At 36.1% G+C, this 26,059-nt stretch overlaps 1 protein-coding gene across 1 annotated transcript in view; it reads left to right on the forward strand.

Annotated features, from left to right (window-relative positions):
• PDGFC (platelet derived growth factor C) overlaps window positions 1-25,526 on the forward strand; it is a 135,680-nt gene extending 110,154 nt beyond the window's left edge. The window contains exons 4-6 of the mRNA XM_050895888.1: window positions 17,061-17,268; window positions 22,869-23,086; window positions 23,770-25,526. Coding sequence (XP_050751845.1) covers window positions 17,061-17,268; window positions 22,869-23,086; window positions 23,770-23,886 — 543 coding nt within the window. The 3' untranslated portion in view covers window positions 23,887-25,526. The remainder of the gene's footprint in view (window positions 1-17,060; window positions 17,269-22,868; window positions 23,087-23,769) is intronic.
• The last annotated feature ends 533 nt before the right edge of the window (window positions 25,527-26,059 follow it).

Raw genomic sequence — 26,059 nt, forward strand, 5'->3', positions numbered from 1 at the left:
TGCTCTGACTCTGTCACGTACAGTGTTCTGTCTCCAATAACAGTCTGTCATAGGCCATGGCTTCCGTGCAGTAAGGCACTTGTACCTTCCACTGATATTTTCTGCTGCAGGAAAAGGATGGCAGCTCTTTCCTGTTTTCTGCTGTGTATTGAGGTTTCGAGGAGAACGAGAAAATAGTAGTCAGGTTACCTGAGGGGGATAACTGGCAATAGTTATAGTGCCAAATTGTCATGGTTGGATCATTCTGTTTACAAATGGTATTCCTGTGATTTTTGTCCGGAGAATAATTGTATTTTAAAGTTATTCTAATAATGCGTCAACTTGGATTTATTATTGCATGCAATTTTAATGTTCATTATTTCTATTCATATAGTGATAAGCACACTACTGAAATTGCAATAACAGATAGTGTTATACTTTCCAATTTATAGGCTTTTGAAATCTTTGGATGTTTTGAGTCTAGTTCTTCTTTGTCACACAGAGAGTGTGACTGGTGACAGACAGATTTTTAAACAAACAGTTCCCTTTGCCTTCAACAGGAAATGTTAGATATTGAAGTCTGAAAAACAATGACCACATCATTAAAATAATGGCCACATTGTCCAATTTTAAATAGCTTATTGTTTTTTTTAAATATATTGATAAATTAATTAGCAAATAATTGTTTCTATATATGCATTCATTACACTAAGAATAATGTTGTGCCCAGTGAGATCTTATTTCACAGTTGCTACCTATTCCTCCAATTTCCTAACTGAGTGAATTATACACCATGGACCAGTTTCAGCAATGAAGTAAAGATTGCCTGGAAGAATTTAACTTTGATGGTAATTGGGTTAAAACCAGTGTTGATGTTGTTATTCTGAGATCACAATCAGTGTTTATCTCAAAAAATTGGTTTAATTTTCTGTGGGAGAAGTGGAATAGTGGCAGAAAAAAAGAAAAGTCATCAGTGTTTTAGTTGCTTACTAAAACATCCTTGTTTCTCAGAATTCTCTTTTACAACACATAATAGTTGCTAAGGTAACCCGTATCTAATACTAGTATATTGTTTGAGGAGAGAATATAACCGTAATTGTTAAATAGCAAAACGTCATCTTCTGACTTTTTAACTGGAATACAAACTTACAAAGGGAATTTTTACTCATCTAAATTCAGTCAAATTATATTAAGTTTATGGTGATGTACTTGAAATGACAATTTTTCTCCCCTCCCATTTCACAAGTGGTTTGTGCTCCCACATCCTAATTTGTTCATTCAAATCCTCATGTTTGTCCAGTGGGACTGCACAGATATTTTGCAAGATGCAAACCAGCTTCAAATTAGTAAATAGTGGAAGAAGTCTAAGAACACGATAATACTATCTTCTTGGCAATTGGGTATCTTAAATGTATAATTGTTTACAAAAACAGAAAAGATTTTCTCCAAATACTAGATTGACTCTTTCTTCGGCAAAGCATGGCAGTCATCACAGTCCATTTACCCGACTTGTTTGACATTGCTTCATAAGTGTAATTTATGCAGTACATCTCAATTACGTTTCATTTTTGGTATTGAGAACCTTCAGGCCGTGTTGGATGGGGCTTTGAGCAACCTGGTCTAGAGGAAGGTGTCCCTGCCCATGGCAGGGGGGTTGGAACTAGATGATCTTTAAGGTCCCTTCCAACCCAAACCATTCTATGATTCTATGATTCAGAATGGGTTTCTATTCTTATTTAAACAAACAGATCATCTCATGGGGCTTCACTGTGCAGGGCAGGTGGAAGAAATCCCACCAGAAGGAGCCACGCAGATCTCTTCAGTGAGTGTTCTTGACCAGTGTTTCCTTGCAAAGTTGCTTTTTTTTTTTTTTTCCCCCTTCTTTTTTTCCCTCTTCTGCAGCAGATTGTGATGTCTGTCCCTCATGCCCAGGAAAAAAACATACTAAGATATATACTCAGTGATCAATGCTTGTAAATAATGCCTTTTAATATCATCTTAATTTATCTTCTTATTTGGCTGATTTGTGAAACAGTCAAGCATTCAAATGAGCATTTTCAATCATACTGTTTTGAAGCAAACTTTCTGTCTTGATCAAAGGATAAACTTGTGGTTAGCCAGTATCTTTCAGTCTAGCAGGCTAATGCAGCAAATAACTTTGTGTAATGTTGGGTTCAACAGAATGAAAACAACGTCTGCAGTTCACAGAAAATCGTATTTTTTTATGGGCTGGAAAATTCAGGTGGAACCAATGCCTCACACTTTGGCTCTTTATTTAAACTGATAATAAACCTCACATCTAACCACTTCCTAGATTGCAGTGAATAGCAGCCTGTGAAACCACAACTAATTAAAGCTTAGAAAACCAGTTTTTGATGTCTGTGTTCTGTAATTAGTTCCATATATTCTACATGAAATCATCAGAAACACCCAGTATTCCTGAATCAGTGAACGGGAAAATAAGAGACTGAGGGAGAAAATATTTTAAGTGTAAATACAAGCAGAGAAGTATGTTTCAGTGTGTAAATACTCATTTTCAAATGAGTGTTAAAAAGCCTTTTATAAAAAGGGTACATGTGAGAAACAGAATGAGCAATGCCTCTGTAGAAGGCTTTACAACTCTTAAAATTATGCTTTTAAAACAAACAAAAAAACCCCCTCACCTTCTTTAAATGTAATAGTGAGGTAGAACAGTAGTTTGTATATGGTTAAGATTAGTGCAGCGTTAGCGTGTGGCACTTCCTTTCTTGTGCAGATAAGTGTTTTGACTTTGTAGCTTTACAGCATGGTGAATGTGCAAGAACAGAGAAGTAATGTGAAAGGAGATGCAGCTGTGTGCACGTAGAGGGAGATCCTTTTAAGTCAGTGTGATAGTGCTAGCAGTTCTGGTTGCAGGATTGGGGCCGTAATCAATGCCTGAATAGACTTGTTTAAAACATTACAAGGAAAATTAACGGCCTGGTTGAGAACATAAATCACCACAATTTTTCCATCATTGCTGTTACAGAGTGTGCCGCCCTTACTCATATTATGTTAGCAAGCCCAAATTAATGTAATTAAATATATATGTATCTCAAAAGACTTGATCTAGTTGACCAGATTAGTTAGAGATAATTTGGCCACATCTGTGGACAGTGACACTGTTATAACTGAAGCTCTTTCAGGCTTAATGGAAGTTGATTGATTTACTAGCAGTCTTCAGGAGAATGAGATTTGCTCTATAACATATTGGATTTTTTCATACTATGGGTTTATTACTCGGCAGATTTCATCTTTCCTTCTTTTTCTTTTTACATATGTCAAGGAAAGGGCTGAGAAGGAATTGCATGTACAAAGGAAAACATATATTTATTCATTACAATAAAAGTAATTAGACTGTTTCGAAGATTTTTTTTTTTTTTTTTTTTAAATAACACCAAGAATCAGGCTGAGGCAGTTACTTGTAGTGGTGCCTTAAAATTCAACCTGTTCTATTGTAATAGATTTATTCATGCTGTAAGCAGCACAAAATTTCATGGGAGCCTACTAGAAATAGAATGAAGTAGTCTGCTTTCAAACCATCTTTGAAGGTTCGATATTAAATAGCGGCCATAGAGATTGAAAAAGTAGAGCATGGCAGAAATGCGTCTACTTTTATTTTATAGCTGATGCTAAAACCATCTTCTTAAATGGGTTATATTACATACTATTTTGAGGCTTCAAAGAAATTGTAAATGATACTGCCAAAGGGACTTCTGCTGCTCCCAAGAGACCAACTTTTATTAAAAATCTGTGACTCCCTACTTTTCTTCAAGAGAAAGTAGCTAAATTAAAGTCCAAAATTGGAGTAGTTTCATTAATTTTCATATTCTCATGTGAGTTAAGGGCTTGTGGCTTGACTTGCAACAAAAAAACCCAAAACATTTTTCTAGCAAATATTCTATATTTAGGTATACAGGCATGCAATTACTGATTTTTATTACAGCATTAATAGAATAAATCTAAAGGGTTAAAATGTACAAATAAGAAATAATCACTGAGGAAAAAGGTATATTAGACTTTGGTTATGTACACAGAAGAGTTTGGGGCATAGCTAGTCAATAGTTAAAATGATTTAGAATTAATTTGTTTCTAGAATTCAGGATTTCCCTCAGCATAATTTTACATGTTTTTTAGAAACAGCGAGGTTACCAGATATATGCTGTGTAATGCAATCACAGAAATGCAAGGTTGGAAGGAAACTCAGTGGGATCTCTTCTGAGCCATTGTCCTGCTCTAAGCAGGGAGTAGATAGACCAAGCTCATTCTTGCTAGATATTTGTACTGTTCCTGAAGTTCAGGGACGAAGACTTCAGAGATTTCCCTGATCATCTATTGCACCGCTTTACATAGTATGAAATTTTCTTCTAATACATGACATAAATCTTTCCTGTCATTGATGGACTAGGGAACAGCTGATCATCTGATGCTCTTACATGTTTGTTATCACATGTCCTGTCAGCCTAGTCTTGTCGAGATTAAAGAAATCAAAGAAACTTGTATCACTCAATCTTTTATCATAGTTCATGTTTTGTTTTTCTTCGTGCTCTTTCCTCTGAATATTCTCTTTCTCTCTGCCTATATCTTACAAGTGCTGGAGATAAATCTGAACACTGTATTTCAGCTGAGACCTCTCTGGCAGCTCAGTAGTCTGGCTTTATGGTGCTGTTCTGAATATATCTGAATGAGGTTTGCCTTTTTCATAACAGGATCACATTGTCTCCTATTCAGGTTTTGATCCCTGTAACACTGTTTATTCTACTTCAGGACTTCTGTACTTATGATTTTGCATTTATGCTTTTAATGTTTTAGTCCTAAATGCAAGGGGTTTTAAAATGTTTTTCTTAGATTTCTCTTATTAAGCATACTTTCTCAATTAATTTTGCCTTTCAGTTGTTGTGTAATCACATATACTATACTTGTGTGCATAATATATATATGAAAATATAATGAGGTAACATGAGATGGGAATTAAGAGATATAGATAGTGGAAAATATGTAGGTAGAAGTGATACAGCTGAACGTTAAGAGTATGTCAGGACAACATTATGGTTAGCAGTATAGGGCTGCAAAAGCTAGCTTACAAATTATAAATCTGGCTTGTTCAAACGGTGCGAGAATCTTTACGTGGGCAATGTAGCCATAGTCTCTACCATGCTGTTTGGGTTGTGACGTGTATGCTACATACAAAGCAAATTTAAATATGACAAGTAAACAATACAAAATATTTTTCTTCACAAATCTTAAAATATGGTACATCTCTGACATGTTTAATGACACTAAGAACAGACACATGAGGACAGAGCTGAGGTTCCTTCCCCGTAAAGTAATGTTTTGTTCAAGGACTTTCTACCTTCAAGGCAGGACAAGCTCTGATTTGCAATGTCTGCTGTACAGGAATGTTGGGTGTGTTCCTTTTATTGTGATACGAAATGAACAGAAACCTGTTGTGGAATGCAATTTAACATGTATACTGAAGGATCAAATTAAAATTGCATGCACTGTAGAAGTAATTTTCATCATCCTTGCCAAATACACTTTCCAGTTGTAATAAACAGTCATTCTTAGTGTTTAACGTTTGATGAACCTCCTGTGAACCTGCTGGGATAAGTAAACATTTTATTAACAACAACTACCCATTTCTAATACCTAGAGGGAACTTAAAGAGCAGTTCATTCCCTGACTCCAAACACTTGCTGTTGTTCCATTTGGTTAAGCTTTTTATAAGTATTCATGTATTTTGAGTAAAATGAGTAATTTTTAAAAAGGTCTGCAAACATGGTGTCCTTTAATTATGGCTGACCACATCCCCTGTCATAGAAGAATGTACAAAAACTTTTTTCTGTTCAGAACAGCTGCACTTACGTTGACTGTTTATTCCTTATAAACTACTGTCTGTCAAGTAAGAACTAGAGCTTTGTGTACAGAACAAAAAAAAAATTCTTCTGTAAATCATAAGTGTAACAGATGCAGGTGTGTTTCCTGTATGAATTTTGAGTGTGTCTATAAATGCAGTGATTAATAATCATGGTGACTCCATTTGCAATTAAGATCTGAGCAAACATTCATTGGACTATATCTATGTGCTCGCTGCAGTCTGATTGTGGGAATCTCTTCGCATTGACTCGTTTGTGCGCTGAGGCTCTTACATTACTGCTTGTTCAATTACAATGATATTCCTCCTTTTAGATGATAATTTCACATTCTAAGCATAATTCAGATTGTTCTGTTGCTAATCCTTCTCCTAACTGAAGTAAAAGCTATTCCATGTTTCAGCCTACAACGGGTGTGTATACAGGACTTGCATAGTATCAAAGTTTCAGTGAAAGAAGTTAATCTCTGGTGGGATTCTTTTGTTTCTCCCTTTCTGCTAAAGTTCAGCTAAATCTTGGAGCCAGGGGTCTTTGTACACTAAACATGACTTCTGATCTGAACTGTAAAAAAGTTTATTAGGATCTCATTATAAATACTGAGAAGAGAGATTCTCTTTCTTGCTGTCCGTATTTGACGTATAATTCTTTATAAAGTTTCCCTTCTAGAAAGGAATTGCAGGTGTAACACAACATTCATCAAAATAGGACGTTCTAGAAAATATCATTTAATGGACAAAAATATATCAATTGCAATGCTACTGTACTATATATAAAGAAGAAATAATTAGATTCATCCAATAGAATTAAGTGTTGGATAGGGTGTATAATATTTATACATCCTTATTATTGACCCTACACATTTTTGCCTTTAAGTTTATATTCACAAAATGAAGGTAAAGGGTTTATTTATACTAGTGTTTGAAAAACACTTCTTATTCAGCTGTCTACTCATACATGCATTCAAGTATCATGGACGTCCATGAAAGAATATTTTAGTGCAAAGTGTTGTTATTACTGTTAAAAACAGTCATGAAGTACCCTACTGCCTTAATCACAAGCACAATTCAAGCACAAAACAAAAAACAAGTTACCTCAAGAGCTTATAGTTGAAATATAAAAAGGTGATAGTGGATATATTCAGAAAGCCATGAAGCAATGAAATAACAAAGAAGTAGTTTTAGAAGGGTCTCTGTAGAGTTCTACTTTAGCTCCTCAGTGAGAGCAGTATGAGGAGAAAACATCACATATTGGAAAATACAGCAAGTAATCAATATAGAGTTCTGCCCTGGAAACAGGTATGAGACTGCAGATGACCTTTTAACAATGAGAGACGATAGATAAGCAGAGGATAAACTTTAAATGTCCTTAAATACTATGATGAGTAGTTTGTATAGTAAGGAAGAGTTGATAGGAAGGTGCTAAGATAGGGAGGACAGAGTTACTATTTAGGAAAATAGTTTGTGTTTTCAAAACTTAACATCCAGGAATCAAAAGCAGTCCCATGTGATGTGGATAGTTAACCAACTGTCCCGAACACAGGTTTGCCAAGGCAGAAGACTGCTGCCGACATCCGCTACAAGTGATTCAACCAAACTTTTAGCAAACGCTTATAAAAGACGCGCATTCCCTCACACTTTCCATACATTGAAATGATTCATTGCAGCTGTTAATTTGTTTAGAAAAGTTCTGTGGATATATATAAAAAAAAGCTATCAGACTTGGAGACGATGATTTCTTAGACGTCGTGGTTTTTGCTGGTTTTAGCACCATACTGCAAGCACAAGACACATTGCAGGACTTTCTCCAATCAAAGATTTTATGAGATTGGGGTGAGAGAAACTGTACTTCAGCAAATTGTTTTGGGACTTCATTTTGCCTATACACAGTCTATTTTCAGTCATTTTCAGCAGGTACTTTGTCTGTTAAACATACAAACACACACTTCATACTCTTTAAAATGTGTATATAGATATTAGTATTGCCCATGGTCTGAATTAGACTAAATATTTTTATTAAGCTTTCAAATAATACAAGAAAGAAAATTATCTACTGGGTTTTAACTTTTTTTAAGTTGCAGTTATAGTCCTTCTACGTGCATATGCATGAGGTAAATAAATATCTAGTTAGTTTTAAACGTATTGCATATGTTTTGTTTGAGAACGTTATAACACAAGTTTCTCTGAAGTTCAGAAATCAAAATATTTTGCAGTTGTTACTAGGATACAAAAGGTAGACTTACTTTTTCTTATGGCATATATATATATACACACTTGTATGGAGTGGGGAGAGCTCACTGTAAATTTTGTTTAAAGTCTCCTTTAGAAGAAGGAGATGTATAAACAAGAAGATAGTGCTCACTAAAAATTGAGACTTTGGAAGCAGTTATGGTTTAGATATTACTCTATCACAAGTATACTTTATGGGAACCAAAACTCAGGGCTTATATACCTAAAATTAGTTTGCATATCTACAGTAATCTGAAAACAACAAAAAAGGCAAATTATTTGAGGAAGGGACTCTAAATGAAAACTGAAATACTGATTTCACTTTGAAACTTTTTGTCATGGAGATAGTCTATGCCGTAACTTGTTCTATACTGTTAGACCTGATTCATTACAGACTAAGTGTTTGCTTTTAAATGTTCCCTGTTCAACTCAGTACATCAGGACATGCTTTCAGAATAAGGCTGAGTGTTTGGCTACTGAGCCGAAACGTGTCTGAGTCATGAGAGGTCTTGCATTTCTTTGAGTCTTCTATCTAGAATCTTATCATTCAGTACTATGGCCACAAATTCCTAATGTAAGCAAATATAATAAAAACCTATGGCAAAGGTAGAAAAGCATCAAAACTTGACTTCTCTTGCAACTAGCAGGCTGAATCTGCAAGCTTTATGGATTCTAGGGGTTGCAACAACTGTATACTTCATGGTTTGAGACCTCTGCAGTTGCCAGAGATGCTGGCAACATAGCTTTCAAGCAGAATTGTTTATACCTCTTTTCTCCTTAATTAACCAAAAGAATAAATCAGTGAATGAAAGTTCTTGCCCAAAAGAATACAAGAATCACTGGATCATTTTGTAGAATAACAAATACTTTCAGTAGAGGAGAGACAGGAGAGAGAAACTTGGTAATTTTGTAGTGCTTATGAAATCCTCATGAAGTAGTGTGCACTGCTTTGATGAGACTTACCAGATGCACTGAAAAAATCAATAATTCCATGCAACTGCATCCAAGAAAGATAGTTCTCTGTGTTTATATTTCCTAGGGATAGAAAACACTACAACTATCATGATGATGAAGTGTATTGACAATAAGATCTTCCATACAATACAGTACTGTGAGCATTAGTTTTCTTCTTTTTGCCTTTGAAATGAATTAGTGTGGATTATTAGTGATACATGTGATCACAGGAAAAAGCAAAATGTATTTTTATACATCTATAAACACACACATATATGTGTACAGATATGTGACTATAGATATTTATGACAAGAACTAACCAAATCACTAAAGTTTTTTGAAAATGGCTTCCAGAGATTATTGCTATTGATGGCATCCTCTGAGAGTTTATGAACTTGCTCTAGGTATGTGTCATCTTTGTCTTCACAAGAGTGGCTCTCACACCTATGCCGTGTATTTCAAAGGGTGTCAGGGTGCACAGGCTTCAGGCAAAAAGCTGCAATTTGCCAGAAGAAAGGTGATGATTAGTGACATCCTGTGCTATTTCCATGCTGCTAATTTCCTTGAGAGCATCTCCCAGTTGTTCCTAGCACCATTAGAATTCCAGGCCTTCTCTGTGAACTGCACAGAAACTGTTTGGGGGAATATTTAAAATTTTTCAAAAAATATATTTTACCTCAAAACTTTAACCTGAGAAAACGTTAGGCTTCTCCCAACACTATTTTTACATATCTTTATTCTTTTATTCACACCTGTGACAGGCAAAGACAGAAAGGCATGAATGCATTCACTTTCCCTTGTGACCTTTCTCCTGTTGGCAGTTATGGAAAGGAGAGTAGAAATGATGCACAGTTTGGGAAGCAATCCTCAAAGTGCCATAACAAAAATACGGACGTAGAGTTTGGAAAGCCATCTCTGGATTTAAGATGTAAATTGGTGCAAGCACATGGATTCTCAGCAAATAAGATCCTCAGTGAGATAAAAGGAAAGCCCTGCATGCATATGAAGAGAGGCTGGACAAGCTTTTGATAAGCGGTTGTAGCACAATATAAGAACAGAAAATTTAAGGAGCTTGTGAAAGGCAGAGTGCTGGAGACCCAGTAAGGAAAGAGGGGGCTGTCATCCTGCGTTCTGGATCTCGTGTGCAGTAGCTGATTAAATTGAGGAGGGTTGGTACCCCTACCTGTATGTCATTTGACTGGCAGAAGTTACGTCCCTGAAGTGAGGCTAGCTGAACGAGATGCATGTTTACTTCAGTGCCACCAGAGCTTGATTTACCAGACCTACCTACTTAGCAGCCCTGGAGCTGCTGTCTCTCTCATGCAACCATCCTTGCTGCTGTGACAGTAACTTCAGCTAAAGAAGTACGAAGTGCTGCAATGGATGGGAACTGCACCGCCCTTCCTGGCTTCCATCTCTGTCACATGCAAAGTAAACATCCTTGCCTTATTCCCCGGCCTTGGCAGTCTAAATTGATTATCTGCCTTTTCTCCTTCTCTTTTTCATTCCTTTGCTGGAGGCACAAGAGGAGGATCCTGGAACTTGATTTCTCTGCTTAGGTGGTTGCACACAGGCCCAGCTACGGATCACCTACACTTCGTTCTACATTGCTACTTGAACAGGACTAACATTTTGCATAGCAGTGGTGCAGGTTAATGTTGCACAGAGAAGATGTCTTTACAAGTGACAGACTTTCACAAACGGATTAGCTTTTTTGTACTGCATACATGCAAACAAGTAAAAGTTTGTGCTTTTTCAGGTAGGTCAGGATTTCTAGAGGCTTTTCACAGTTATAACTGCATGTACTTATGGGAGAAAAGAAAGAGCTATTGTTATGCCAAGAAGCTTCTATGTCCTCAGGGAAAACTCGGAAAAAGTTGGATATCTGCTCTCCTTCATAACTTCTAATGATGCTAATAGGAGGGCTACCTGTGATTATAAAGGAAGAAAATAGGCTTGCTTTATTGTGTTACAAGAATGTGCATGTACTATTAGTTTCAAGAGCATATCTCTAAATCTAAGCAGGACTTGGAGTGTTCCTGTATAATAATAATTAAAAAAAAGCTGTAAGGATATTTCATTAGAAGAAATATGTTATTTCTTTCAAAGTACTGATCCTAGTTGGGTTTTGGAGGAGGGGAGGTTTCTCTGAGATTTTCTTTGTTATAGAGTCCTTTCTAGTCTGATTAAACCATACTGATGTTTAATAGTTTCTCCAAACTGCCAACTAATGAATGAGTTTTCACTCAGAAACTGCTTGACAATGTTTTCTTCAAGACAAGAAATGAAAAAAAGTGGGGATTTCTTTTGTGGGGAGGGAATTATTTTAGACGTATTATTCACTACTTGTAAGTGTCCTCTCATGCCAAGTATTTGACTCACTTGTTTTTGTTGTTCCAGTCTTAACCCAGTGATTGCGTTATTAAACATGAAATTCCGCACTCCTGGCTGCAGCAAACTAACAAAATTACTTCTTGCCTCTCCTTTAACTGGAAGAGGGTAGTGTCAGTACCTTGACAGTCCTATCCTATGAGACAGGAGCAAAAGGAAGGTTTTGCTTAGATCGTGGTGGTGCTTAAGAGCTGATCTTGTGTAGGTTGTAGGTGAGTGCTGTTTTGTTCTGAATTGTTTATACTTGGAGCAGGTTCAGTGCAAGGAAGGAACAAATGGATAGGGGCAGAACAGGAAAGGTTATAACATACCATCTCATATCCAAAGTTTTACCCTTTATCTATCTAAAATACTTCTGGATTCTTCAGATAAACCAATAATGAGCATCTAATAAATGTTTATTGTATTCATTCTCTCACAGAACTTGTGAGATCAAGGAATTGCCTTTATGCTCATTTTACAGATTTGATAAGGCTGCGTTACAAACCTGCATGCTATGAAATTCCCGGTGCCAGAGTGAATCTAAAAACGTTTGTGTTAGCGGCCACTGTGCTTTTGGTTGTGATGGCTTAGCTGTTGGAGGTCTGTGCTGTGAATAAGATTGCAGTTAAAGGAAAAAGGAAATGAGAAATATTCTTTTTCAGAAAGATTACTTCTTGTTTATGATGCAGCCACATACACAGTCATGCTGGTGTAGCAAGGAGATGCTACTGCCAGATGCTTTACACTATGAAGCTGTGACCTAAATACTATGCTCAGGATCACACAGGAAATATGTGTCAGAACAAGAAATTAATCACAGGTCTTCAAGTTAGGCTACATACTAAATCATCCTTTAGGTTTGAGCTTCAACTAGGTAATTTCAAATGCATTTGTTGCAGTTTTTATTCAGATTTCCTGCTTCACTGATGGTCACCTTCTTATTCTACTTATAAGAGTGTCCTACCCTTTCCCCTTTGAGAAAGCGGCTAGATGGACTAGCTTTGATTCCTTTAATAAGGTACAACTAACATTGTGATCACCCTAAAATGCATTTTACTCCCTAAGTTTCTTCTGGGGTACTGTTGTTATGTATAACTGTCAGGGCTGGATAGTTTTTTGAGGTTAGTCTTTATATTATTTCCTTCCCTTTTTCCAAGCCCATGTCTTAAAATGTTGCCTAAATTTGGTCTGTTTGCCTGTCTTTTACGTTTGTAAACACCTTAGGGGATTTTTATAAGGTATTTGTTTTGATAGAGTGAAGTACACATACAGAAATACAATATAAACAGACCTAATGAAAATTCTGTTTGATCCAACACTAATTGTCATTCTTGGCTGTTCTACAGAGCATCAGAAGCCCTGTGTTTTCTGCTCTGGTTTTCATCCTGAATCATTTTAACTAACAGTAAAGATGCAACTATTTGGCTCTATCTTGGTTTTAAACATGTTTATTCATACTAAAGTAAATTGAAATTGTTTCCTGGGCACAAAAACAAAAACCATAGAGTCTTTTGTTTACTAGAGGAATCACATTAAAATACAGAACCTGTTGATGTATTTTTCAAATCTATCTTGACAGAAATTATTCGTGCTCAGGCAAAAAAACCAAAAAAGGTGATCTCAAGCCTAAAACTTTGGTATTAATAGAGGATGTGCTGCTATGACAGAAAAACTGTTTACTGTTGATTAGTATGTATTGTGGAAAAGCTTGGAGAACATCACTTCCCAGTAAGTGGTCTCCATCAGGAAAGCTGTTTTGGATAGCTGCTATACCTAAGCAAGTGTCTGCTGTCTTGGGTTATGTCTCCTCTGTCAGATAGAGATGTCTGTTATATCAAAGGTTGATTATGTGCTAGCTGACCTGTTAGGAGAGACATGATATAGTTCTGTGGAGTAAGTTAGGTGATGCCAGCTATAGAATAGATGTACAGTTGAGAGATAGCTACTTCATTGTAAGATCATCTTCATTATCTCCATCAACATTGTGCAGCAAAACAGCTAGAGTTTATTGGTGGTCCTCCTGTGAGGCTTTCACACCACCATTCTGCAGTGAAATTGCATCTCTCAGACCTACTGAGTACTGATGTTCGTAGCACTGCATAGAGTGGCTTGACAACATCAGTTTGTGTCAGGCATGCAGGTGGAGGCAAGGGTCAGAGTAGGAGTGTCAAGAGAGATGTAGATTAAATTCTAGGCACGTGGATTTTAATCTGAGATTATTTAATTGGAAGGAATTATAATAGAAGTGATGGACATGCTATAAAGTGAGAGAAAGCTCCATTTAAGGAGCATTTCAGCATTTTGAAGTTGCAACTATGATGCTACGTTTCAGAGTTATGCTGAAGTTTTGTATTTGCTTGTTCTAAAAGGTATGTCCTGTCAATGAAGTTGAGTTTTAATTTCTTTCATTAAGTCATTTCTCCTTATCTTCTCTGAGAGTAAAGCCTTACTGCAGGTGTAAACATTGCCCATAGAACACAAAAAAACCTTTGCAAAAGCCAAGGGTAATTATAAATTGTATAAAATTTCAAGATATAATTTTAGTCAAAGGAAGGAGTACCATTTATGCTGCCCTGGATGTTCTGTCCAAAAGGTTTAAATTGTAAAATTAGTAGTATATACTAGCAAGTAAAAGCAATGTAGGGTATAATTTGAATTACCATTTATATTAAAGAATTTATTGAATTGAGATTTCATAAAGATTATTATGTTATAAATATAAATTACAGTATTTATAGCTTTATGATGTCAATTATCTTTAATCTGTGGTACATTTTAACTGTCATTTAAATTGATTAAATTAAGAGATTATTGGGAAAAACATTCTTAATCTTGAGATTTTAACTACTTTATTCTAAAACGTTCATCTTTGAAGTAGTGCAATTTTGCTGTTTCAATTACTTTTTATGTTTTTGTTTGCTGTGAGAATGATTAGACAGTGATGACAAATTTAATTGTGTTACGATTAAGCGCAATGATTCACCGTATCCTCATAACATTTTTAAGTCAGGCAAATGCCTACTGAATCCAGAATAACATAAATTGATGGGTTAGTTCCTATATATGTATTGCTAAGTGTGTATGTTCTAAGTTGTAAATGTGGAAGTAGAATCTAGACCAATGGATTTTCATCTGGAATCCATCTATTTCATTGGCAACAAAAAATCCCAGTAGAAGTGAGACACCTTAGAAGCAAATTCTTCAGCTGGAAACAAAATAGAAGATTTTTTTTTTTTTTTTTCTTCAGGTACTAGTTCTACCATTTGATCCTTATTTTCTTTTTCAACTTAGCGAAACCCTACACCTTTAAACCAGGAAATGTGACTGTTACAAATACATCATCGTGGAGAAAAACAGGAAGAAAAATTTTGGAATATTTATTTTTTTGACCGTCTGAATTATAGTGTCACAGCACTATTTTGAAACTTGCTGAGTAGCATGTTTTGCTAAGAGCAAATATTTAAATTATAGACCAGAATCTGTTGCTTTATTATCATAACCTAATAGATGGATCACCATGTTATTATTTTTAATGTGGGCAGTGGAGAGAAGAGGAAAAGAAATATTTTAACTTTTTGAAATCCACATTCATCCAGAATGGGAAGCAACTACTTCATTCACTCTATTGGAAATGATGCTAGATTAGCAAGATGAAAATATGGTAAAGTTAATAGTAGCAGCACACTAGATCTATGTTTTGTATTATCTTTGCAAGACTCCCAGTTAAAAAGCAGTACAAATCATTTTAGTGACTGCATTTCTTGAAGATAGAGAGAGAAAAACCCTTGAAGCAAAAAATAGGAAGAGCATGGTGGTTACTTCCATTTGCTGCCCTTTCAACCACACGTTTAGCTGAAACCAAAAATGCATATTTAATAGAATTGAGAGCACAGAAAGGAAAATATAATTATTGGTAAGAAATACAGCTATCACAGGCATATGTATTTTAGAAAACTGCTGTTTAGTAGGTAGTGTTGCAAGGATTATTTTATTAAATAATTTTTTCTTGCATAACTGTTACATTTCTCATCAATTTCTCTGATCATTTTGAAAGGGTAAATGAATACAATTGATCTGACATAGATGGAAAAAATTACTGTATGTATACACTTCACATTAGAGTACTGAGAGTGCCATTTTGTCACTAAGTGGTATGAGGATTTTTAAATATATATAAATACATATTAATAAATATAAACAAATATATAAATATATATATATGTAAATGTTGTGCAGTAGTAACAGGCACTGCACAGGGAAGCGACAAGAAGCATGTTAGTTCACTTATTGGGGGAACATTCAGTCCTTCATTCTTAATATTATGTTGTAGGATTGTGGTAGGAAAATTCAGCAAGGGACCTCAGGAGGTCTCTAGTTTAACCTCCTGCTCAGGGTAGGGTCAGTTCTGAGGTCAGACCATTGATCAGGGCTTTATCCAGTCAGGTATTGAAAGCCTGCAATGATGGATACTGTGCAGCCTCTCTGGGCAACCTTTTCCAAAAATCTGACTGTACTTACAGTGAATAAATTTTCCCTAAATCTTATATGGACTACACTTGAGAGCAGTGATGCAGGTAGCACGACACATTTAAATTCGGGATTTCTTGTCCTTCCCATCCCCTAAACCAGCAGTATGTTCAAATCTTTCTTCATCCTTCTTACATGATCCAGATGAATTGCTCTACTGTAGTACTGTGGACATAATGTCTGTAGTGAAGTCTGCCTGTATAAAAGCCTAAAGAAACTTATGTTGGTGCAGCAGCAGCTTCCTGCTTAGGCTTCCCTTCCTGCCTTTTTTTATTCTTTTGAAAATACAAATCAATGCATAATTTTTAAACAGATTGTACAGTGAGCAAAACCAGAAGTCTCACTTTGCTTGAATTGCCTGTGACTGAGTACCCCTGATCCAGTGAGTTTGTCAGTGAGATTTGTGCTGTGGGAAAGTACATAGACTTTTTCAGTACTCAATTTCAGCATTTAAGTACTTTTGATATCCTTGGGAACATGGTTTTTTCTTCTTAAGGGAGAAATAATTATAGTAATGCCAGACGTTGTTATTACTCTGTTCATTATTGTTTAACCAGAAACATAATTGTTAGTACTGTATGAAACACAACTGGTGCTTTTTTTTCATCTATAGATGAGAGCGGGAATATTTGCTATCTTTGTACTAGGGTATGTTCATATTTTACATTGAAACACAAGACGACAAAGATTGCAGCTAAGTTTCAGAAGAAAGGCAGCATGTGAAATGTGTGTTTCCTCAGATTTCTAGAGGGTTACAGTAATGGCCTGTAATGGGGCCATATTTTCAAATCACTTTTTGTTCTATTTCTAAAATCTTGTCCGTCACTCAGTGAACGTCTTCAAAGAACAGGTATAGTGGCTTGCTATCTTCAAGGCTAGGAATGTAAGAAGTAGGAAAGCTGTCTAGTGGAAGTTTGTTTACAATTATTGCTGAAGAATAATTAGGTACTTTTTGACTCTTGTCATTTGTCTTTTTAGGTAAACGGTACATTGGAAACAAGCTAGCCACTTATAAACTTTCCCAGCTGTGTAGCTTCATAAAGTACAGCACTTCATCAAAGCAGATCCATTAACCCTCTGACTGGTACTATTCTCTTGGCTTTGATTGCAGCACCACACAGAAGCACCTAGCCCATCATTGCTACCTCCATCAGCTTTACCGTTAGATGTATTGAACAACGCCGTTGCTGGATTTAGTACTGTGGAAGAACTTATCCGGTACCTTGAACCAGATCGGTGGCAACTGGATTTGGAAGATTTGTACAGGCCAACGTGGCAACTTCTTGGAAAGGCATATATTCATGGGAGGAAATCAAGAGGTAAATTACTCTTCTGTCTGGCCTTGCAGCTTTCTACGGGTATGTTTTCTTAACAAAGAAACAGTAATTAAGAGCATTCTTCATCTTGAATTTTGGTTCCAAGAAAGGAATATGTTAGAAATACAGCAGAGATCATTGCTGTTAGCTATTCTCACCATTATATTATCTGAAAAAGGACAATAACTAAACTCGAAACTTAAAGGAATTTAGCAGGATAAAGTAACAAAGGGGAAAAAAATAGAAGCAGACAGGGTAGTTTTCTGTAGGGAACTAGGGAGATCTTTATTTCCACAAAGTAGCAGGGCATCTTGGCTGGATGACATAATCTAACTTTGTGGGTTTCTTTTTTTATGGAGGGCAAAAACTTTATTTTTTGTTTGGGGTGGGTAATTTCTTATACTTACTGTATCATGTGAACGATTGCTTTATTTCCTTAGAATTGTTCCAGTCTCTACACTATAAGAATTGAGAGCAATTAGCTAAATGTTTCTCTTCCATGATACCTCATGAAATCCCTGTGTCCATGTCCACTTTGATCATGCAGTTGTCAACTTAATCAGATGTAAAGTAGATTATGTATTTCAAGACCTGTGGAGCTATTTCTTGTTCAGCAAGTAATTTTCTTCCCTCTACATTTGACATTCATGAATTTTCTACCACATATCATCCAGATGTTGCCCACTATTTCATGTTTATGGATTCCATGTGGATGGATAGCATGCAGGCAATACCTCCTTCCTTGCCCACCATACAGCATGAAAATAAAAACATATGAGGATAACTGAACAGACTCCTCTGCTGACAAACGTAAACTAGATTATCATCTGATCAGCAAGAAAGGGGAGGAAGTAAAACCTTTCATAACTCAAATTTAAGTTTTTGACAGCTAATTCTTGGATCAGAGCCTAAAAATCAACCCTTCTACCCTACCTGTTTTGCTACAGCTATGCACACAGCAACTAAATCAAGAGTCAAAGAGGAGGAAATCTCTTTAAAAGCTTTCAGCAATGGACCATGCCTTTCAGACAGTCATTTAACACTTTCCTAATTAAAGAGAGTCAGTATTTGCCAAATGTATGCCATAAGCATACAGTCAGTGGGAGAAAAACAAAATGTAATTTGTGAAATCTTACATAAACTAAAATGCAGGTGTTGGATAACATCTATATAGACAAAAGCAACTCCCTGCAAGACATATCTTAGAAAGAAACTATCAGAGTAAATCTTTTAAAGACTTCTAATTAGATGCTGAAATAGATTTTTCCGCTGAATAAACATATCACAGTATTGCCACTTTTATCTTTAAGAGACCACCCTCAGACTGCATTACCGAGTGTGTAATGTAATAGCCTGAGGTGGAAAATATGTCCAGTTGAGATGACATAGTATTAACTGTTAGGTCTATTCAATAGATAGGGAAAGCAAACCTTTTTTTTTTTCTTCTTTTTTTTTTTCTTCTTTTTTTTAATGTTAGTCCTTGTAGTAGCATGTTTGCTGTATTTAAAAATCTTTTTAAGAAATGTTTGGGAGAAGTGCATGCCCTAAAATGTTTGGTTTTTTCAAACTCTTTGGTTCTATACTTAGATCAGTTTTATTTTTGCAATATTTCAGTGTAAAAGCTGAATTACTGTCCTGCTTTCATAGACAAACATCAGTTTACATCTAGATTAAATGAAAATGTAATTAAAAGTGTATGTGACTTTATGTAGGGAAGAGAAGGGTATTGTCCTCCTACTTAATAATTCTTATGAAAAAGACTATATTTAGACAACCTAAATTCCACAGAACTTCCGTGTCTGATGTTTTCTCTGGATAAAATGCTTCCAAAAACTTCTAGCCAGGAAAGAAGAAACACCAAGTTCAGAGGCTTTGATGTCTAAATATAGTCCTAAATTCTTTTATAATATTAGACATACTTAAAAATAAAATACATTTTGCTGTGCAAAAAAAATGATCCCATTGCTTCCCACAGAAATCTATGCATAATCATTAGACGATATTCTGAAGTCTGCTTAAGAAGAAGAAAAGAGTCACAATCCAACCATAGTCCTTAGTAGATGCTTTTGTCATATAGTTATGTGCTTTTTTTTTTTTTTCCATTCTTCATTTGGAGTTTTGTAACAGCCCTGTCCTATTGTAGGAGCCAGTAAGAAACTTACACTCCCAGGAACATCTCCAAGGTGCTTAGGAGTGAAAACCATCCTGCTGCTATCTGTGCCCCCACACAAGTGCCCCAACCAGAATTTAATTTGTTTCACTCACTTTGAGAGCAGCTTCCAGCTGGAAAAATGTTTTGGGAAAGAGGGTTCCCCATGGTACTCAATACACGTCCCAGAGCATGCCAGACAGTTGCATTGCCAACTGCAGAACACACTTACTTTCAGACTGGTGTGAACATGGATTACTTCACTTATATGTGCCAGTGAAGGCACACTTTTGAAATAGACTTTACTGTAGACCTACCTGCATCTACATTTTTTTCTCCCTTTTTTCCCTTCTCCCCTTATTTTTATTTTAGTGTTTCCTATTCATGTGCTACTGCAGAGCCTTACATTCCTCCTGAGCTAGTGCTAGACAAAAGAACTTTGACTGTTGTGTCAAACATGATACATGAGTGGAAGCCAAGTTGAAGGAGTGTTTAAATGTTCACATTATAACAGGTACTGTAACTCAGTGCACTTGGGAAATCCACATAACCTTTTATTGTGGTTAAGTAAACACTTTTAAGGGAATATATACATTCTCTCATCTAGCTTCGTGCCCACAGTGTGTTAAAATAAATTTTGGACAGACAGATACTCTTTGAAAAAATAACAGCTTCATTCACACACTTCAAAGAAGTGATTATATAAGCACGAGATAAATTTGCCACAGACCTTTTAATGAAATTGAATTACATAAGGTAGGGCAAGGGTTCATTGTGAGGTATAATAGCGATATGCCTTAGTACATTGTAAAGCATGGAAACCAAACATGACATTTTTCATCTCTCCTGAAGCCTGTTGTAACAGTAAGGCACAACAAAAAATATCTGCTAAGAGCTGACTGCATGTTCTTCCGCAGAACCTTTTTAAAATTTGGGTCTGCAGGTCTCAGGGTTTCAGTTCAAATTCATTCTAATTTTGTGACAAAATGTGTAATACACTTGCTGCTCATTTTAGTGCATTGCCCTTTTCTCTATGTTATAACTACAGCCAGGACTGGGAAATGGATGCATTCCTCTGCTGCTGCCAGTGGGCAGGAGGTAACAGAGCAGCACAACTCCATGCGGGCATCTCTCCTCCACTGGTTGGTGGGCTTGCTGGAAGAGGCATCAGTGCCCAGCTTCTATTTTCAATTTCTCATGGTGAAGGGCTGAACAGCAATCGTGTTAGGACACATAAGCTTAGCTTCTTGAAATTCACTGTACCAAGCATGTCAGTCTCTGTAGAAATCTACTGGTAGAAAGTATTAGCAGAACTAGCATTTCTTTCATTGTGCTTTAGGCATTTTATCCTCATTCAGACAGTTCACTTATTATATGTTTGAAAACATAACAGGAGAAAGAAGTACTCCATTCCTATCCACAGTCCTTGATTAATGGAGGTAGACGTCCACCCTCTAAAGGACTCAGCCTAGAGATATTAGCTGATCAGAAGAGCTTAAATCGTTTCTGATTTCTCACAGTGAATCTCTCCCCCGGAAGTTTTGTCTTTCTTCTCCTCTGCTCCCTTCTCAGCTTTCTCCAAGGAATGCTCTTGCAGTGTGGGAGGCAGGCTGGCGTCCTATCAGTAACTTTATTGGAGTTATTACACACTCCTCGCTTTTAAAAATCAGATTGTTTATTTAGGAGCCTATGTTAACCTGATAGTGATGGAATGAAGTGCCCCAGCTTGGCATTCACTGTAAGTGCAAGCAGAGAAAAGGCTTCAGTGTGTTTAACTGACCTTTCACAACAAGAAACTCTTACTTATGGATGCCAGTTTGCAAAAGAAATGTTTGAAGAAACATGGAATTAAATTGCTGCCCAAAGATCTGCTCCTGGGACGGTAGTAGTGAGGACTCTACTAGAGAAATGCAGCTTCTAAATTCTCTTTATTTCTTCCGTGTTTAAATAGAATTGAGAGGTATTATCTTGCCTTGATAGGCTGAAGTTCTCCTTGGTGAGCTCTAGAGGCTCTTTACATAGTCAGTAGAGGGGAAAAAAGGTATTTCTCTAGAGGGTGATTCAGATCAGGAACATATTTTAGCTTTATTTTATATCTTTTTATTTACAAACTGCTAGCAATAACTATAAAGTATTTGTCGAGTAATATCAATGCACTGGGATTTTTTTCCCTAGTTTCTTCTTGATTTAGCTCGAAAAAGGTTGGTTTAAAGCTCTTGGCTGCTTTGTTCGAGACCTGTATTTCAGTCATCTCGGTAGCCATATTATCATAGGGTTTTCTTTTTCTTTTTTTCTTTTTTTTACCAGTTAGAGTGCCCCTATGAATTAGACATTACTTCTGTTCCTTAATGGTGGTAGGTTTGGAGAGAAACAGTTCAGACAAAAGATCCCAGATCATGATCATTATAGTCTGGCTTTTCTGAAATAAATGAAATTACATTGCTTTTCACCAAAGTAAAAAATGTATCAATTTTTTCACTAAACCAATCCCATTGTTTTCAGTCTTAACTGTCTCTTTCAAGGCGTGCTATTTCTTGGCTATGCAGCTAAGGTGAACCTAAAGGACCTTGCCCTGTTTCAGATCTTTTCATGAGCTTGATGTTCAACCATCGGCATAGTGAAACTTTAGTGTGATACAGTGGAACCCGTTTATAGGGAAACTGGTGCCAAATATTAATATCTTTAACTTGCACTTCAAGTTACATGCTTAAAAGGAGGAACTGTGTTTTATTTAAGACACATCAGGTGAACATGAAACCTAGAGAAGCAACAGAAATTCATATATATGCTGCTATGAAGGAGGAGGGGAAAAACGGAGCCTACTAATAGTTATATAGATACACGTACTTGTGCACTTATTTGTTGTCTGTAGAGTATTCACTGATGATGACATAACTTCTTGAAGTTCTTAGTCCATAGAAGCGAGTTCCTCTTAGATATAAATGGTTTGGTTCTTTCTTATACCTACATCGCCCTTGCGAAGAAGCAATAATTGAAATTTTAGCAGGGAAGAAGTTTGAATGCTCCATGCAAATTAATTAAAAATGTGTTTGGAGGTTTGCAGGATTCTTAATTGCTGTGTGTATTTCTCCAATCCAAAGTTAATACAGAATAGCAACACTAGAGCTCAGAGTACGAGCATGAACAAAGGGAACTCCGTTAAGACTGATTTGATAAAACATTTATTGGAACATAGTAGCCAAAGCTTGCTTTGTTTAATTTGAACCAACTCTGCCAGACTTACGAAATAATTGGTGAATATTCCTATACAACGATCATTCCATTCAGGTTTTATGGTATTCATATAATTGCAGTATTATACTTGTGTGCTGAACCTGTACCACCTGCACAAAAATGAACTTTTCTCAAGGGCTCTGCACTGCTGAAGTTGGTTTACCACCAATGAAGTTGGATTACGAGTCAGAAAAGCACCAGTTTGTTTGTGTTTTTGCAGTGGTCGATCTCAACCTCCTAAAGGAGGAGGTGCGGCTGTATAGTTGTACTCCTCGCAACTTCTCAGTGTCACTGAGGGAGGAGCTGAAGCGAACTGACACCATCTTCTGGCCATTGTGTCTTCTGGTTAAACGTTGTGGTGGAAACTGTGCCTGTTGTCATCAGAGTTGCAATGAGTGCCAATGTGTACCAACAAAAGTCACCAAAAAATACCATGAGGTATGCGCTTTTTTTGCATTTGCATGTTTGGAAATACTGAAAGCCAATTAAGGAATTTATTTTTACTATAGGAATGCACCAATATTAATATGTTAAAATTTTATGTATTGCACATGTAGTAAATATTTTTTTACCATTTTAATGAGGTGTTACATAAAAAAAGTAATATCTTCCTTGTTAAAATACTTCTCTATGGAACTATTAAGTCATTACTGAGGTATTTGTTTACTCGTGCAGTTCAGACACATATCAACCACACCTCCTTGTTCAGCTTTCTCTAGTGGTAGATGTGAACTTTATGAAGGAACAGATATCTGTCCATTTCCATTGTTATAAATCCATAGCTAAAATTATTTATTATAGAATTATCTAATAATTCCATTGGGTTAACTATACTATTAGCCCTTAAATAAAATTATGGAGAAATATAAAACTGCAAGACTCTCTTTGATAAAAGGAAGTATCTCTTCAACATGTTTTAATCAGTTTTTTAAAGGGCTTGAGGTAAAAACAAAAATAATAATTAGTGGGTGGAATAAATGAAGACATTCAGCTGAGGAAAGCTTATTTATTTTAATATGCTTTCTTGTCATCCAGTGTGTTTCCAGTACAATCTAGCTCATAGTCTAGGTGTGTGATGAAGCACTTGCTGTTTTCTTGATGCTTGGCTTCTTCTCCTTCAGGTTCTTCAGCTGAAGCCAAGGATTGGCGTCCGGGGATTGCATAAATCATTGACAGATGTACCCTTGGAACACCACGAAGAGTGTGACTGTGTGTGCAAAGGGAATACTGAAGGATAAACATGATTTAATTGTGCTGTTTTCTTTCAAAGCACATTCAATCAATGGCTGATTCTATTATGGGGCTTGTGCATTATCTCCTTCTCTAATCTCAGTTGTTTGCTTTGGGGATCTTCCATCTTCAAGATTTACAGTGAGCTCTAAAAAGAGGAGAAGCCAAACTGGGATTATATGTTGTGTGACAGCTCTGTTTGGAGGCCCAGTGAAAGGATGGGAGAAAGGCATCAATGAGGGATTTAAAATATATGTATTGTTTTTGTCCCCCACAATTTTCTTGACAATACATGGATTTATGATTTAGGAGTAAAAATAAAGTTAGAAGGCTCACATCATGGAGACTTGATCCTGCTGGCTGTCTCATTTCTACAGCTCCAGTACATCTGGCCTCTGGTTGAAAACACCTGAAATCTTTCTTTCTGTGTTCAACTACTCCTATGTACTCTAAATCGAAGCGTTCTCTGTTGTATAAACTTGGGTTAAAACAGACTGTCTTGTTCCGAATTAAACTTAGTTTGTCTAATGCTGGTAGGAAGGACTGGATTTTTGCATATGCTCTAGTAAAGCTCCTGCCTTTTAGAAAGAAGACTGGACAATAATGTGAGCTAAGGAAGCAAACATTGAAAAGAACAGCGCCTTTATACTTACTACTATGGCTGATGATTTTTTGTTTGTTTGTTATTTTTTATTGTGTACATTTTTATACTCTCCTTTTGACAATATAACTATTTGCTTTTCTAAACTTGTTAAATATATCTATTTTTACCAAAGGTATTTAATATTCTTTTTTTATTACAACCTAGATCAACTATTTTTTAGTTTTGTGAGACTTTAAAGCCAGATTTATACAGTTGGAGAAACAGAGATGTGGTTACAATGGGAAAGGAACGTGATCTCTTTGCAGTTTGTTGCTAAACAGTGAAAAAAACCAGTTTTTTACCTGGATGCACAGTAATAATAAATAGAGATGTGTGGATGAAGCTCTAAGCTTGCTAGCTCCATGACACTGAAAATAAAAGAGACAGATGTTACTATAAGTGGTTTCAGAAGCTGACTTTAAAAATTCCCTCTCTCCATACTGGCCTTTGTTCAGGTAGAAAAGAAATGAGCATAGATAGATGCATTCTGGCTTGTTTAACTCTTTAATTTCTTTAAAGTAGGATGATCTACAATGTAAGAAAAGAAGCCCAGTGTCTTGCAGCCTTTATGATGCATCATGGTCATGGGAAGGCAGCCTTGTTAATGTTGAAGTGTATGGTTTTCCATTGACGGTTATAGCTGTTTAAGTGCTGTTCACTCACAGGATCGTAACACTCTTCAGTACAGTTTGATGAACTATGGTTTTGTTCTTCTGTACGTTATATTCTTTAACCAGTACACTTATCCCACCCTATGCAAATTGAAAAGGAAACAGTAAAGTATTTGCTTGTAAAATGCTTTAACATTATGCCTAGTTTATTTTTTTGACTCTTGGATTTGCAGATTGTAATGAATCACCAAATAAAGTAATAATGCTAATTTTGGGAGAATAAATGTTTCTGTGTGATTGCATATTTGTATCTGTTCACTATACAATAACAGGAAAAGTTAGAGGGTGATTTTCTTCTTACCATTTTGAAAGTCAGCTATGAAAACAAGAGTCTTCTGTTACCAGGACTTCCACTTGCTTTATTAATTCTGCTTTACTGTAAATCCAGAAGAAGAAAAAGGGGAAATAAGGAATGTGATGCTATTTGTATAAACATTCAGTGTTCAAAATTGTGTGGATTTTGAGCCATCAAATTGAAATAACATCTTCTGTCATTGTTTCCATTGTGAGAATGAGTTCTGAAAATGTGGAGGGTTTTGCAAGTTGGTATGACTTTCTGGTATCTGTTCTGGAAAATTCTCAGGTGGCTTCTGATTCTGCCTTAGCTGGTCTGTTTTGCCCCACCCTCCACCTCCTACTGAATAAGAAAAATATCTGGTGTAAATGTGGCATATAATTATCCAGTCTGAATATTAACCCTGTATCAGAATGCAGAATTATGGTCACACAAGAAACCTGGTTTACTTGAATTTTGAGTCTTTGACCAGAATAAAGAGTGTTTTGCAGGGATGCTGGGGATTTTTTTTCATTAATATTGTCCTTTTTTTGTGATTTAAAGAGCTTTTGAAAAGCAAGTCAAGATAAAAG

The sequence above is a fragment of the Gymnogyps californianus genome, chromosome 4, assembly GCF_018139145.2.
Source record: "Gymnogyps californianus isolate 813 chromosome 4, ASM1813914v2, whole genome shotgun sequence".
Taxonomy (NCBI): Eukaryota; Metazoa; Chordata; class Aves; order Accipitriformes; family Cathartidae; genus Gymnogyps; species Gymnogyps californianus.